The sequence below is a fragment of the Podarcis liolepis genome, assembly GCF_965112155.1.
Source record: "Podarcis liolepis genome assembly, chromosome: 17".
Lineage (NCBI taxonomy): Eukaryota > Metazoa > Chordata > Lepidosauria > Squamata > Lacertidae > Podarcis > Podarcis liolepis.
The window spans coordinates 8,663,051-8,678,653 of NC_139571.1; the positions used below are offsets into that span (position 1 = coordinate 8,663,051).

The 15,603-nt window shown below is 47.3% G+C and overlaps 2 protein-coding genes across 3 annotated transcripts in view; one reads left to right on the forward strand and one right to left on the reverse strand.

Annotated features, from left to right (window-relative positions):
- LOC310696847 (A.superbus venom factor 1-like) overlaps window positions 1–1,290 on the reverse strand; it is a 56,072-nt gene extending 54,782 nt beyond the window's left edge. Inside the window, exons 1-2 of the mRNA XM_083482895.1 lie at window positions 1,137–1,290; window positions 294–486 (exon numbers count right to left, since the gene is read on the reverse strand). Coding sequence (XP_083339021.1) covers window positions 294–486; window positions 1,137–1,207 — 264 coding nt within the window. The 5' untranslated portion in view covers window positions 1,208–1,290. The remainder of the gene's footprint in view (window positions 1–293; window positions 487–1,136) is intronic.
- Window positions 1,291–7,441: 6,151 nt separating this feature from the next.
- Window positions 7,442–15,603, forward strand: part of LOC310696958 (retinol dehydrogenase 8-like) — a 28,729-nt gene continuing 20,567 nt past the window's right edge. The window contains exons 1-3 of one of the 2 annotated variants that reach the window (XM_083483191.1): window positions 7,442–7,727; window positions 13,202–13,306; window positions 14,504–14,665. In XM_083483191.1, the coding sequence (XP_083339317.1) occupies window positions 13,210–13,306; window positions 14,504–14,665 (259 nt within the window). In that variant the 5' untranslated portion in view covers window positions 7,442–7,727; window positions 13,202–13,209. The remainder of the gene's footprint in view (window positions 7,728–13,201; window positions 13,307–14,503; window positions 14,666–15,603) is intronic. The other variant, XM_083483190.1, reaches the window with a different exon arrangement.

The window sequence follows — 15,603 nt, forward strand, 5'->3', positions numbered from 1 at the left end:
CTAGGTTGGCAGGAGCAGGGACCGAGCAACAGGAGCTCACCCCATTGTGGGGATTCGAACTGCCGACCTTCTGATCGGCAAGCCTTAGGGTCTGTGGTTTAGACCACAGCACCACCCGCGTCCCTTATAAGCACACATAGACACCCCAAAATAACTGACACACAGTGCAGTCCTATGCTGGTAGTACTGTGTTCAACCAGGTTCAGTGTGTATAGGACTGCAGCATGATTTCTGCATGTATAGGACTGAAGCGCACAAAATGTCATCATCCCTAATCGTCGCTCTGCACCCACCTTTATGGTTGGGGTCACCATCATGCCACTTGCTGACTCTATGCGAGTTTTGACCATGTACAGGGTGTTTCTCTTCTGTGGGAAGTCATGGACAGAGATGGTGACCTCTGCGCTAAAGTTGGCCCCATGAGCCTCCACCACAATCGTCTCTTCGGTCTCTACCCGCAGGACGCTTGGGGTGATGAGGGAGTAGCTGCAGAGGAGAAAAAGCTCACAGCAGTGAGTTTGTTTGGTGCATTTAAATTTCATATCACAGCCCCTCCATGCTGCATCTGCCAGGATGTGTTGTGGGCACTCCTTGCGCAATGGATTTCACCGTTTGCAGTTGTTTGCAGTTCTGCTACTGTTAATCATTGCCCACCACTTCTGAGGACCCATTTGCATGGCCCCCCATAGGAGCCAACTCCTAGGGGCCGAGGGGGCTTCACCTCCCCATAAGATATTTGAGGGTGCCAGGACCCCCAAGTTAATGGGCATTGGCCTTCAAATGGTGTGTGTTCACCATGTCATGTGGGGCCTCCCCAATATTCTATTCAAGTTGGCACTCCTGGTGCCCCCATGGGTGTTGAAATATGTTTGTCTTGTGGCATCTTTGTCCCTTTTAAAGCACACTCCTCTCCCCCCCCCCGTTACTTTAGTCGGAGGCCTTATTTTGTAGCAAAAACAAAGTTTTGCGGCACCTTAAAGACAGAATGAATGAAGTGGCTATTGACCCATCACCAAGACATCGATTCTAACTGTGTCTACATGGAAATGAGCACCATTGAAAGAAGTGGGGCTTGTACCCCACTTCTTAAGAAATGTGGTGCTGGTGTGAACTGCTGAAATCTAACCTGTACTTACAGTTGGCTGTGAGAAGAAGTCGGGAAAGAGACCAAGAGGGCAGCCACCAGGTAGAGAGCAGTCCCCTCCATGGTGATCTGGAGGAACAGGAGAGGCAGGTTACTGTCTCAGTATTTATCCTCTGAGCCCCCTTCCAAGCCCTTTTGCAATCTCTCCATGTTTAATCAGTAAATGGGGAGGAGTTGGAGCAACCTGGCAATTTCAAAATAAACTAGCAAGCCTGTCAAAAACCACAAGGATTTATCTGTGTGTTTTTAAAAACCCGTGCCTCTCCCGAAACAGGTCATTCATGGTGGCAGTCAAGGGGAAGCAGCAATAATTGCATTCTCTCTCATTTTGTGTTATGCCAGGCCTCCCCAGGGCAGCTGTTTTGTGAATGCCATCTGCAGTATGCTCTCAAAATTCACATTTTGCCCCCTGGTCCAAGAAGGTTGGCAATCTCTCCCTCTTTTCTGGCTTTGTGACCACTTATCAGTCAATTATTTTACTGAGGTTTCCTTTACTAGATGTCACATTGTTATCTGTGTTCTAAAAATGCTTTTTGCTGCTTTCCACTATCCACATTGTACCGACACATCTAGGAGGGAAAATCAATGGGGATGGTGCCCACCCGATTACCCCTGACCATTGGCTATTGTCATGCTTAACCCTGAACTGGTGCCAGACACACAGTCCTCAGAGGCCTCCTAAAGAACCCCTCAGCCCACTAGAATGCTGGTGACATAATGTCTAGGTCCAGGCTGGACAGTGACACAGCAGGCCTCTGCGTCAGGTGTGAGGAACCCCTGACCCTCCTGATACTACTGAAATACAGTTTCTATCACCTCTTGCCAATGGCTATGCATGCTGAGATGGATAGGAATTGTAGTTCAACATCTGTCATGGTCCAGTTTATGGGCGGTTGAAGCCCCAGCTGAGGATGTCGGGACCGGGGGCAAGATGGCGGGGTGGGAGCAGGAAGGGGAGTCCGGAAACCAGGAGTCAAGAAGCCGAAGGTCCGAGGGTCAGGAAACTAGGAGTTAAGGGTCTGAGGATCAGGAAGCAAGGAGTCAAGAAGCCAAATGTAGCAAGGCAGGAAGCGTGTTGCTGTGGCAAAGAGCCGAAGAGAAATGCTGACCTTATATCCCTTCCCCGCTCTTGCCACCAGGTCCAGTGAGTTACCTAGCGGCCTCACCTGTGCGGCCGCGCCTTGCCTCTCCAGTCCTGCGAAGCCCTACTGGTCACAGGGTCTGGCTCCTGCACACACTCTTGACAACATCTGGTGGGCTAAAGATTTCCCATACCTGCTCTGTCACCCCAGGGTCGTTGTGAGGGTCATGGTTAAGTGGCCTCTACTCATGGGTACGCAACCCATGAAACTCTACCAGCAGCTTTCTTGAGACCCTCCAGTTGCGGGAAATAGTACAAGCGTCTGTTTCCTGATTTGTGATCTTCCTTGCTGAGCCCCCTGTGATAATGACCTTGGACTGTTGTCTGCTCTGGTCTCCAGGTCATATTTTGTACCTGATTCTCTGTGCCTGGTCTTGGTTTGTTCGGTGTGCTGCGCACTGCAACTCTACCCTTGTTGGTGAGAGACTTATACTTCCTGGGTCTGGGCCCCTAAGCTCTGTGGAGATCCACTTGGAATATGACAGTTATGTTGCCTGGGGCCGATGAGAGTTGTGTAAGGGAGTCCTTGGAGCACCCCACAATTGCCTAACCTTGGCTCCCATAGGTTCAGGTCAAGGGTCACAAGCAAGAGACTTCAGCCAGGAGATAGAACCAAAACAGCAACCTGTAGACCTGATCTTTATTGCTGTGACAAGACTTCTCGCTACCACAAAGAGAAGAAGCCCGAAGCCCTGAACAATGGTTACATCAGTATTTTAAAGTTTCCCAAAGTTTCCCATAATACATTTCCAGAAGGATCATCAAGACATCATAGATATGTCACAGAAAAGGTGTGGTCCCAGGCATGCCACTGTCACTCAAATATACCATATTTTTCTGTGTATAAGACTTCCCCAGGTATAAGACTGGGACTCAGAATTAAGAAACTGCACTACAGTGGTACCTTGGGTTACATACACTTCAGGTTACATACACTTCAGGTTACAGACTCCACTAACCCAGAAATATTACCTCGGGTTAAAAACTTTGCTTCAGGATGAGAACAGAAATCGTGCGGTGGCAGCACAGTGGCAACAGGAGGCCCCATTAGCTAAAGCGGTGCTTCAGGTTAAGAACAGTTTCAGGTTAACAACAGACCTCCGGAACGAATTAAGTTCTTAACCCGAGGTACCACTGTATTCACTATCCGTGTATAAGACGACCCCTTATTTTAAACTTCAAAAATTGAAGGAAAAATATAGTCTTATACACGGAAAAATACGGTAGTCTTTCACGCGTGCTCCATCACAGTACAAACGAAAGCATTTACAGTTCCCTGTTCCCTGAGTCCAACAACATCTGAAGTGTCACATTATCTCTATCCCTGAACAGAGAAAGAAACTTGAGGAGGAGGTAATTCAGAGTAGAGAAATAAGGGTATGGTTATGATGACTTTTGCTCAATAAAATGGGCATAAACAACCGAATAAAGAGTTAATTGGGAAATGTTGGTTATCAGCTGGCTTCCAGTAACAGGTCTGGATAGAAATGGAACCTGGACAATCTCCAAAGACATTGTTGCAACACGTCTGCATGTTTACTAGGTCAAATATGCAGTTTGGCTAACTCAAAAGCAAATGCCCTAATACAGTGGTACCTCGGATTACAGACGCTTCAGGTTGTAGATGCTTCAGGTTACAGACTCCGCTAACCCAGAAATAGTACCTCGGGTTAAGAACTTTGCTTCAGGATGAGAACAGAAATCATGCTCCGGCGGCGCGGCGGCAGCAGGAGGCCCCATTAGCTAAAGTGGTGCTTCAGGTTAAGAACAGTTTCAGGTTAAGTACGGACCTCCAGAACGAATTAAGTTCTTAACCTGAGGTACCACTGTACTGGGTGAAAAATGACTGGTGGTGATAGGGGCTGCAAGTGAGAGTCAGAAAGCACCACAGGTATTTTGAAGAAACCAGTGCCAGGGGTGCCATGGGGGGCAAGGCCCCCCAAAAATTCGAGGAGGTTCAGCCCCCTCAAAATTCCACAGTGGCCGTGTGCACAGACTGCAGGGGGTACTGATGTCAATTGTGCAAGCTGTGTAGCGTGCGCATGACACATAGCATGCCCTGAGGAATGCGTAAGTGATGTCAGCACTGACACTGGGTGTTGTCATAGAATCATAGAGTTGGGAGGGACCCCAAAGGTCCTCTAGTCCAACCCCCTTGCAATGCAGGAATCTCAGCGAAAGCATCCATGACAGATGACCATCCAGCCTCTGTTTGAAAACCTCCAAGGAAGAAGAATCCACAAGGGAGACCGTTTCACTGTCAATCAGCCCTTACTGTCAGAACGTTTCCCCCTCGTATGTTTAGTCGGAATCTCCTTTCTTGTAACTTGAAGTCATTGGTTCGAATCCTACCCTCCAGAGCAGAAGGAAACAAGTTTGCTCCATCTTGTGTGTGGCAGTTTTATTACTGACCTCCTGGCTCCAGCTTCTGACTGGTTATTTGGCTGTGACGCTTGCTGGGAAATCTTGGGCCATTCACAGTTTCTCAGCCTCATCTTTCATAGAAAACGGTTGTGAGAATGACATTTTAATGTATTTTTAATCTTTGTTGGAAGCTGCCCAGAGTGGCTGGGGAGACCCAGCCAGATGGGCAGGGTACAAATAATAAATTATTATTATTATTAACTGATTGGCAGAGTAAACTCTTTGAATACATAGAACTGGCCAAAATGACTCACAAAATATGAAATCAAAAGGGATCAAAGTTTGAGGATGAATGGGGTAAATTTGTTGTGTATATTAAGATAAACTGTAGAAGTTTAAAAACTGTAGTGGGTTTGATCTAAACCATATGATGTATATAGAAGGGGTATAACAATCTGAAGGAGATTCGAATTAAGAAAACTGATGGGGGGAGGAGGGAAGTCAGGGCGTTAATATGCGCTTTGTAAATAAGATAACGTAGAATGTAGACTTTAAAAGATTGTTTCATTTATTATTTTGTTTTCTATGTTCTTTTTTCCTTGGTCATTATTGTTTAATTCTTTTGTGTTTGTGAAAAGCAATAAAATTATTTTTTAAAAAATTAAAAAAAATATTATTATTATTATTATTATTATTGGGGGGGCCATGTAAACTGCCCTTAGCTCATTGGAGAAAAGGCAGTGTATAAATTAAATAAAGGCATTCCCCTATTTTGCAGAACTAGAACCTATCTGCAACTAGCAGCAGTGGAATATCATGCTCACAAGACACATTTCCTTCTCCTGATCTTTTGTTTCTGGATCCCTCAGATGAATCCTAAATGCAGTCTTATCACAGCACGAACCTCCACCGACACTCAGTGATGTTGTGGATGTAGTATTAGGACTCGAAAGCAAGAAAGTCATATTATAACAAATCTTTTAAGTAGAACACTTTCCCAGTCTGCATCTGCATTGAAATTATTATTTTTGCTTGTGCGTCTGTTGCCCTGGGCTATTTTGGGAGGAAAGATAATAATAGCAATAACAATTTTGTTATCCCTGGAAAGCGGCACCTGTTCAGTTCCGGCCTGTGATGAACCTTTTAAAGGCACAAGAGGAAAAATGAGTGACATTTTTAGAATGGTTCTAAGGCAGGGGTAGGTCTTTCTAGCTGGCTCTCACAAGCTCTCCTTAGGCCACATTCCTAGTTGTCTCTACCTAAGAAAAGTCATACAAAAATGTATCACCAAAATACCTACTCCAGATTAAGGAGTAAAAAATAGTATCATATGAACTGATAAGGTCCTTTTCCTTGTGTCTCTTCCATCATAGGTCCTGAGGTCAGCAACACAAGAATGGACCTTTTTTGCAGTGGCTCCATTTGTGGAATGCCCTCACCAGGGACGTTTGACTGGCACCTTCATTATACACCTTTAGGCACCAGGTGAAAACATTCTGATTAAACATCTATGGCATTTAAAATGAGGTGGGGGGCATTGTTTTGTCTGCAATGGTGCTATGCATTGTTGTGTTTTTATACTGTTAGGCACCCTGTGATCCTCGGATGAAGAGCAGTGTTGTTGTTGTGACCCCATGGACCAGAGCACGCCAGGCACTCCTGTCTTCCACTGCCTCCCGCAGTTTGGTCAAACTCATGCTGGTAGCTTCGAGAACACTGTCCAACCATCTCGTCTTCTGTCATCCCCTTCTCCTTGTGCCCTCCATCTTTCCCAACATCAGGGTCTTTTCCAGGGAGTCTTCTCTTCTCATGAGGTGGCCAAAGTCTTGGAGCCTCAGCTTCAGGATCTGTCCTTCCAGTGAGCACTCAGGAATGATTTCCTTCAGAATGGATAGGTTTGATCTACTTGCAGTCCATGGGACTCTCAAGAGTCTCCTCCAGCATCATAATTCAAAAGCATCAATTCTTCGGCGATCAGTCTTCTTTATGGTCCAGCTCTCACTTCCATACATCACTACTGGGGAAACCATAGCTTTAACTATATGGACCTTTGTTGGCAAGGTGATGTCTCTGCTTTTTAAGATGCTGTCTAGGTTTGTCATTGCTTTTCTCCCAAGAGGCAGGCGTCTTTTAATTTCGTGACTGCTGTCACCATCTGCAGTGATTATGGAGCCCAAGAAAGTAAAATCTCTCACTCCCTCCATTTCTTTCCCTTCTATTTGCCAGGAGGTGATGGGCCCAGTGGCCATGATCTTGGTTTTTTTGATGTTGAGCTTCAGACCATATTTTGCGCTCTCCTCTTTCACCCTCATTAAAATTAAAATTCCTCCTCACTTTCTGCCATCAAGGTTGTGCCATCTGCATATCTGAGGTTGTTGATATTTCTTCCGGCAATCTTAATTCCGGTTTGGGATTCATCCAGCCCAGCCTTTCGCATGATGAATTCTGCATATAAGTTAAATAAGCAGGGAGACAATATACATTTAATTAATGAAACTGTTGTTGTTGTTGTTAAATATAACAACAAGAAGCTAGCGCAGGATCCTGTTTCCCCAGCGCCAACCAAATAATCCGGGAACCCGCCCAAGCAAGGCATGAAGCCTATAGCGCCCCTCTCTGGTGCGCAGCTGCCCCTAGGCGCGCAGCATCCGCGGAGCTCTCGGGCTCGTCCGCTCCTCCTCCGCGATTTCGCTCTCTAATCGCCTTCCTAAGTTACCAACAGGCTGCGCTCCGAGCGCGGCGCAGCCTCCCTTTCTTCGCCCGGGGAAGGCGGGGCGGCGACAGTGGGGAGGAGGAGAAGGAGGAGCCGGACCTCGCCGGGGAGGACGGGACTACAACGCCCGGCGTCCTCCGGCTCGGGGCGGGCTCGCTTGTCCTTCGATCGCCGGGCTTGAGGCTGAATTTGGGGAAGTGCGCGAGGGGCGGCTGACTCCGGAGGCGAGAGGCTTGGCTGGTGCGCGGGCGAGCGCCCGCTTCTGCGCTTTTGGAGAGGTGGGCGCTGGGGTCATATTTTTTGTTGTTGTGTCTCTCTCCTCACCTTTCTCAACGAGGGATCGTGCGTAAAGAGGGGCGCGAGAGGTAGGTAGGTGCCTGGCGGCGGGGTGGGCAGCAGCATGGCCCAGGAAATCTCCCAGCCAGGAGGTGCCCCCCGCTTTCTCCAAGGCACGGCCGGGCTGCAGCCGGCTGTGGCTTGCATAGCCCCGGGCTGCGTGCGCGCCTTGGAGAGGTAGCAGATAAAGAGCTTGCGGCTGTTGCGTCCGCGCCCCAGCGTGGATTTATCCCGGGTGACCGCTAGGCTGGAAGGTCCCCCCCCCCACCTTTTTTCCCTCGGCCTTTTCCGCTCGGTGAGGACACCCTGTAATCCCCCATGACGTGGCCAGTAATCGCCCTGCCGCCGCCTGCTGCTCGCCGGCTGGCTGGCGCGGCGCTGGGTTGCCAGGTGGCGGGGCTCCTCCGGTGTCTTCCGAGCTGCTGTTTGCAAGAAGCTTTCCCCATCACTCTCCTTGCCCGGGCCTGGAATAGAGAACCTGTAGCTGCACAGGAGCCCCTGGAGAACGAGGCAGGCCGAGGCCGGTTTCCGATTTCCACTTGCTTATCTGCCTACACAGTTTCCACAGACGGGTAGCAACGAAAAGAACAAAGGGCAATGCGGCACCTTTCCGTTTCTTCCGGCGTGAACTTTCATAGACTGCTGGGGTCCCTTCTAGACAGGGATGCACGAGCTGCTTGAGAGGGGATCTTAAGCTTTTGTGCTGCTGCACCCCAAAATAAGTTTTGGGCTACATCACACCATGCATCCTGTGGCTGGGAGACTCCTCATTGCATGATCCCTAACTCGTGGCACACACTTTGAACAGTGCACCTCCATGCTGCACTTCGGAATAAGGGTCTGGATATTTTTTTACTCCCAAGTAAATAGGGCACCCCGCATGATGCACCCACAACACTGGGAGACCATCTCCTACAGTGCTCTAGCTAGCGTTTCTTTGTGTGTGTGTTTTATAAATATTTTATTAAGTTTTCACAATAAAAAAGCATTCAAGAAAATATGCAAAGACAAAGAAAATACAAAATCACAAAAAACAATACAATACAAAAATACAAACATTGAACACATCAAAAGAAAAAGAAAAAAGAGATAAAAACACATATAATAACAGAAAACAAAAATTCCCTCTTTATTAATTTCTCATCTTCAATTAACTTATTTTCCCGACTTCCTCACGTCTCCCGTTCTTGTATCCCTTTTTAGAAATTAATTCAGCAAATTCATATCCTATTAATTTATCTGTTATTAATCCAATATTACATTTTACTTTGTTGCTAAAGCCCCTGCGATTCACTTCAATGTCCTCAACATTCAAAAATTTTACAATATTTCTGCAAATAAATTTAAAATTTCTTCCAATCTTCCTCCACTGACTCCTCTCCCTGGTCTCGGATTCTGCCAGTCATTTCCGCCATCTCCATATAGTCTATTAGTTGCATCTGCCAAGGTGGGTAGGTCTTGTGTCTTCCAATGTTTTGCAATAAGAATTCTTGCTGCTGTTGTGGCATACATAAAGAAAGCTCTATCCTTCTTTAGCACCGATTGGTCGACTATGCCCAGGAGAAAGGCCTCTGGTTTCTTCGAGAAAGTATATTTAAATACCTTTTTCAGTTCATTATATATCATTTCCCAGAAGGCCTTGATCCTTGGGCACGTCCACCAAAGGTGAAAGAATGTACCCTAGCTAGCGTTTCTTTGGGGGGGACAAGTCACTCTTCAACATGCTACCCATGCCAGTAATTACCAGTATTAATAAAGTGTGGGTGGGTGTCCAAAATAAGCATTGATATATCTGTACCACCAGGAGCCTACAAAGGTCCACAGTCCAGGCCACTTTTTGTGGGCATGTTTTGCAAGGACATTCTTCCGAGTCTCTCTTGACCATTTTATTGGAGAACTCATGTTTTGCTTTAAATTGCTAAGCAAGTTGCAAAATTTCTAAATGTTTCAATTTCCTTCAGACAAGCCCCAATTGCTTACCCGGGTCTCTCCTTCCTTTTAACAATCTTATGTATTTCGTGTTCTGTAGCTTTCTACTGACGGTCAATGGGCTGTAAATAAAGCCTATATTCATTCAAATTATAAAGAATGTGAATCTTAGGTTGTGTACTCCTACATCCAAGCTTTGAATCGCCGCAGATGGCATATCCACAGCAGTTGATGTCTGTGTAATTAAGGAATTGTGAGTTAGCAACCCTGAATATAATTTGGGCTGTCTCAAGGGACATCGAGATGCCTCCACATTTTCTCCAGGCCAAGGCTTTGTTTTGTACAAGTAGCTCCAAGGCATGATGACACAAAGTCCATTTTCTTGTCTTTGCAATACATACACCAACAGATATGCACCTGGGAAGGGCAGGGAGGGTTTTGTAACCCAAATGCAGTCTTGGACCACCCCTCATCATACACTTCTGTTTGCTGGGTACTGTTTCTCCCCTGAACACTCGTGCCTTAGCATCTTGTTTTTGCCCAGATCTCATAGATTCAAAGAATAGAACTGCAGGGTTGGAAAGGACCCCATGGGTCATCTAGTCCAACCCCCTGCAGTGCAGGAATCACTGCTAAAGAATCCCTGGCAGGTGGCCATGCAATCTCTGTTTAAAGAGCCAGTGTGGTGTAGTGGTTAAGAGCAGTGGACTCATAATCTGGTGAACCGGGTTCGCGTCCCTGCTCCTCCACATGCAGCTGCTGGGTGACCTTGGGCTAGTCACACTTCTCTGAAGTCTCTCAGCCTCACTCACCTCACAGAGTGTGTTTTTTGTGGGGGAGGAAGGGAAAAGGAGATTGTTAGCTGCTTTGAGACTCCTTAGGGTAGTGAAAAAGCGGGATATCAGAGCCAAACTCTTCTTCTCTTTAAAAAGCTCTCAACGAAGGAGAGTGCACCACCTTCCCAGGGAGGTTATTCCACTGTCAAACAGCTCTTACCCTCTTATTCTGTATGATTCTTGCAATTTGAATCCATTGGTTTGGGTCTATGGAGCAGCAGAAAACTAAGCTTGTTCCACCTTCTGTGTGACAGCCCTTCAGATATTTGAAGATGGCTATCATATAGCTCTCAGTCTTCTCTAGGCTAAACAATACCCAGCTCCCTCAACTGTTCCTCATAAAGCTTGACCAGTGGTTAGGTGTGATGTGAATTGTAGTCCAGCAGGTATCTGGAGGACAATCACATCAGGAGGTCCTGTGGAAAAGACCCCGTGGTACCCAGCTAGATTGGAGAAGACCACACAGGCTCCTCCCACCCAGCGAGCCTCACCTGTTGAACCAGGCTGTGAAAAGAGACTGGTCCTGGTCCTTGTTGTGGCAGCTTTATTTCCAAACCCTCTTCTGTAATGCTGAAGGATGAAGCAGGGGAATGTGTCTTGAGTGGTAACAGCACACCATATGCTGCATGTCACGGGTACAGGCAGCTAAAGCGCACTGGAGGTATTTCCGATGACCACTGACCCGATCTGCAATGGAAAACTAGCTCAGACCCATCTCAGGTTAGTCTGAAACTCCATGTGGGAGCTTGAACAAGTCACAGCAGCATTTTAGGCCTTGGAACTCTGACTCAGCATATAATGTATATAATAGCCCCCTGTTTTCTTATTTAAGGGGTACTGTTTAAATACAGCTTTAATAATCCCAGCTGAAAATGTGCACTACGAGGATAGAGAGAGTGGTGGAAAAATGGACTGGGTAAGGGTGACGAAGGAGCAGCCAGACTGGGTGGCGTGAGATGCAGGCTCCAGGGACGACCCAAAGCTGAGTTTGGTCTAGTTCAGCACTTGTCTTTTATGCTGTACGGAATACAGGCATAAGAGCAATGCACACCGTTCGTAAATAGATTATAGAGCTCTCTGAAATAATGTTAGAGTAATAATCTGATTTCCACTATGAAGAAGGAGAGAAGAGGCTCACAAGCAGGGGAGGAATCTATTGGTTATGTTAAAAGGGTAAAACGGGAAGAAAGGTGATGTGCTCTGGCTTCTACACCCTCAGTCCACCAGCGGTGGAAAATGTGTCTCTGGGGGTGTCAAAAGTTACCAGTCTCTCTCCCTGGTTCTGCCCAGGCTGCTCTGTTGGCAAATCAAACAGAGCAAGGGTTATAACTACTGGCCACCCATTCCCAGTTTGGCGCAGAAAGTGGTACCTAGTGACAGTAGACTCAGAACTGTTTGCGGTAAACAGCTCCAGCATTATTTAGGATAACTTGGAAGTCACACTTTGTTCAGTGGGGCTTCCTTTCAGGAAAACGTGCAGTGTACATATTTAAAGCACCTTGTTTGCGGGGCCTCTTTTTCTGTGTGGATCCCTGCTTGTGGAACACTCTCCCCTGGAAGGCTCACCTGGTGCCTTCATCACATATCTTTATGTGCCAGCAAAAGCGATGCTCTTCTCCCAGGCCTTTGGCTAATTAAACAATCTATGGACTTTTAAATTGGGGGGCAGGGGTTATTGTTTCCGTTTGTTGTGATGCTATGCGTTTTTGTGTTTTTAATGTTGTAAACCGCCTCGTGATCTTGAGGTGAAGGGCTGTGTATAAATTTAATAAATAATAAGTAATTCAGATACCGAACTGCAATATATTTTGCACGCCTTTCTGCTACATAAAATGGGTGTGGGGAGGGAGTTAGTGTTTGAAGCCTTAAAGGATTACAGTGGTACCTCTGGTTGCGAACGGGATCTGTTCTGGAGGCCCGTTCACAACATGAAAGGAATGCAACCTGTAGCGGCGCGTCTGCGCACGTGCGGGTTGCAATTTGTTGCTTCTGCGCATGCGCGTGATGTCATTTTGCGCTTCTGCGCATGTGCGAGCGGCGAAACCCGGAAGTAACCCTTTCTGGTACTTCCTGGTCACCACGGGACGTAACCTGAAAGAATGTAACATGAAGCGGACGTAACATGAGGAATGACTGTGTTGTGCCCTAAATGTATGTACCAATTTTCATTGTAATATCTATTACACAGGGTTTTGTGGCTTTGCAAGGTGTCTTGAAAACAAGTTTAGGGGGGTTAGGGGGGAGAAAACGCTGCCTCTCTTACTCAAATATCTCCCTGTCAAATCCTGGATAGTATATAATCCAGCAACAGCTGAAGGGTACCGTGTTGGCTTCCCCTGTTTTAGGGGGAATGACCTTGAGCCAGTCATTGACACCAGAAACATAAAAGTTACTCTCTCGTCTTTTCACCTAGTCACAAGTGTTGTGATTTCCTCTCTATCCCGTGGTCCAATATTTGGTGGTGTAGGTAAGACTGTGGCTGGCACGTCATCAGACCTGTATTGCTTCCAGCCCAGCCCACAATAATGCTTAGCACGGACTTGTTTTTTTAAGTGTTCAGAGCACTTAAAACATTCCTGGCAGAGGCGGCATTTGAGTTGCAACAGCTTGACCGCCACCAAGCTTCCAGAAACGGTCAGAGTGAAGAGATCCAATCCTAGCATCCTTTGAACCGTATACCATGGTTCTCCCCGCACTTCCTCAGGATTTCCTCTGATTTTCTCCTCTCCCTTCCGCAGACAGTAAGATGGCCGTTCGAAATGTACTCGTGACAGGCTGCTCTTCCGGCATTGGCCTCGCCCTGGCAGTGCGTCTGGCCAGAGACGAGCTGAAGCGATTCCGAGGTGAGGAGCTGCCTGGACCCAGGGACCAGTTGGTAGGGAGCGGGGAGGGAACAGTGCAGCTCCTTGGAAGAATCAGAGCAATGGATCCCCTTCCTCATTCCTGAGCCTACTGCTGCATTCAGTCCCTGCCAGGCTTTGCACCCAGAGGTGCTTTTCAGGTTCTACACTGAGGTGTGGCAACTTCAGTTTAAACATGCAAAACTTTGGCACTGGTGTAAGAGTATATAAAGCGGGTGGGTTAAAAAGCCATTTCCCTGTCAAGTCCTAGGCTTGTTTTCTTCCTGACAAGTTACCGTATTTTTCACTCTATAGGACGCACCCGAGCAAAGGACGCACCTAGTTTTTAGAGGAGGAAAACAAGTAAAAAATATTCTGAATCAAATCAGTGTCAGGGCTAAAGGGGGAAGCCTGAGGTTTCCCCATAAAGCCCCGGCATCCCCAAGCTAGAACAGCGAGATGCTGCGCAGCGCTCCGTCTCTGTGTTCTGGCTTCGGGGACAGCTTTTCAAGCCTCCGCAGGGCAGTGGGGTGCCTTCACACCGCTGCCCTGCGGAGGCTTTGCGCAGCTAACCCCAAAGCCTTTGGAGCGCAGCGCGAGGTCCCGCTGCGCTCCAAAGGCTTCAGGCGGCTATCCCAGAAGCCTGGAGAGCGAGAGGGGTCGGTGCGCACCAACCCCCCTTGCTCTTTAGGCTTCAGTGAAAGCAACGCGTAGCCTCCGGAACGTGGAGGGAGTGCTCCCTCTGCGCTTTGGAGGCTTCGCGTTGCTTTCGCTGAAGCCAAGGAGCCTGCATTCGCTCCATAGGTTGCACAAACATTTACCCTTCATTTTTGGAGGGGGGGAAGTGTGTCCTATAGAGCAAAAAATGCTGTAGTTTTCCTATATGCAGTGAGGAAAACTCATGTGTGCAGGTCTCTGGCTTCTGCCCCTTCCACGTTTGTGGAGACATTAGGCATTCAGTTTTGCACCTGCAGCCTGAAGTGGAACATGGCCTTGGATGCTACAGTTATTGTTTGGTATTCTGAACACCTTTGAGCATTGTTAGATTGCCTTCCCTAACAGAGGAGCATCTTGGAGTACTAACTCTAGTTGGTGCATGCCCCCTGCCCAACCCCACAGCCTTGAGTATTTCTGAAAGAATTCACCCCTCACCCTCAATATCCCAGTGGTGTCATGTAACTCTTTCCCTTCTCTCCCTAGTTATTGCCACCATGAGGAATTTAGAGAAGAATCAAGAACTGGTGAAGCATGCAGGGCCTGTGCTGGAGAAGACTCTGGAGATCAAGGAGATGGATGTGACCAGCGAGGAATCGATCCGGCGCTGTGTGGACACCATCCCCCAGCGCAGGGTGGATGTGCTTGGTAGGAAAACTGTTCCTCTGCAGCCTCAGTATTGGTTTTGAGGACTTTTTAAAGAAGGAATTCAATCCTTAGAGGCGCACCTAATTGTGGGTGGCGCTGTGGTCTAAACCACTGAGCCTCTTGGGCTTGCCGATTGGAAGGTCGGTGGTTAGAATCCCCGCGACGGGGTGAGCTCCCGTTGCTCTGTGCCAGCTCCTGCCAACCTAGTGGTTCGAAAGCACGCCAGTGCAAGTAGATAAATAGGTACCACTGCAGCGGGAAGTAAAAGGCATTTCCGTGCGCTCTGGTTTCCATCATGGTGTTCTGTTGCGCCAGAAACAGTTTAGTCATGCTGGCCAATTGACCCGGAAAGCTGTCTGTGATCAAATGCCAGCTACCTCGGCCTAAAAGTGAGATGAGCATCGCAACCCCATAATTGTCTTTGACTCAACCTAAACGGCCAGAGGTCCTTTACCTTTACCTTTTACCTACCTAAATGTGTTGATATTGATATTCTTAATTTAGAAGCTGGTCTTACCTCATGAAGTAGCGCGGCATGGACACGTTTTTTCCAGTAGCACCTTAAAGACCAACTAAGTTAGTTCTTGGTATGAGCTTTCGTGTGCATGCACACTTCTTCAGGTACAGATATTCAGTGTGTATCTGAAGAAGTGTGCATGCACACGAAAGCTCATACCAAGAACTAACTTAGTTGGTCTTTAAGGTGCTACTGGAAGGATTTTTTTTATTTTGACTATGGCAGACCAACACGGCTACCTATCTGTAAATGGACAAGTTTTGTTATTTATTAGCTCCAAATTTGTTCCTTTGCCTCCTTCAGGTCTTTGGCACATCAGGTGCTGTTTAACCCTCTTGGCCTTTGTAGAAAAGTGAGCTTAATGGGGAGAAATTACATTGTTGGCTTTTCTCCTCTTATCTGCTGACACTGGAAGTAGAGC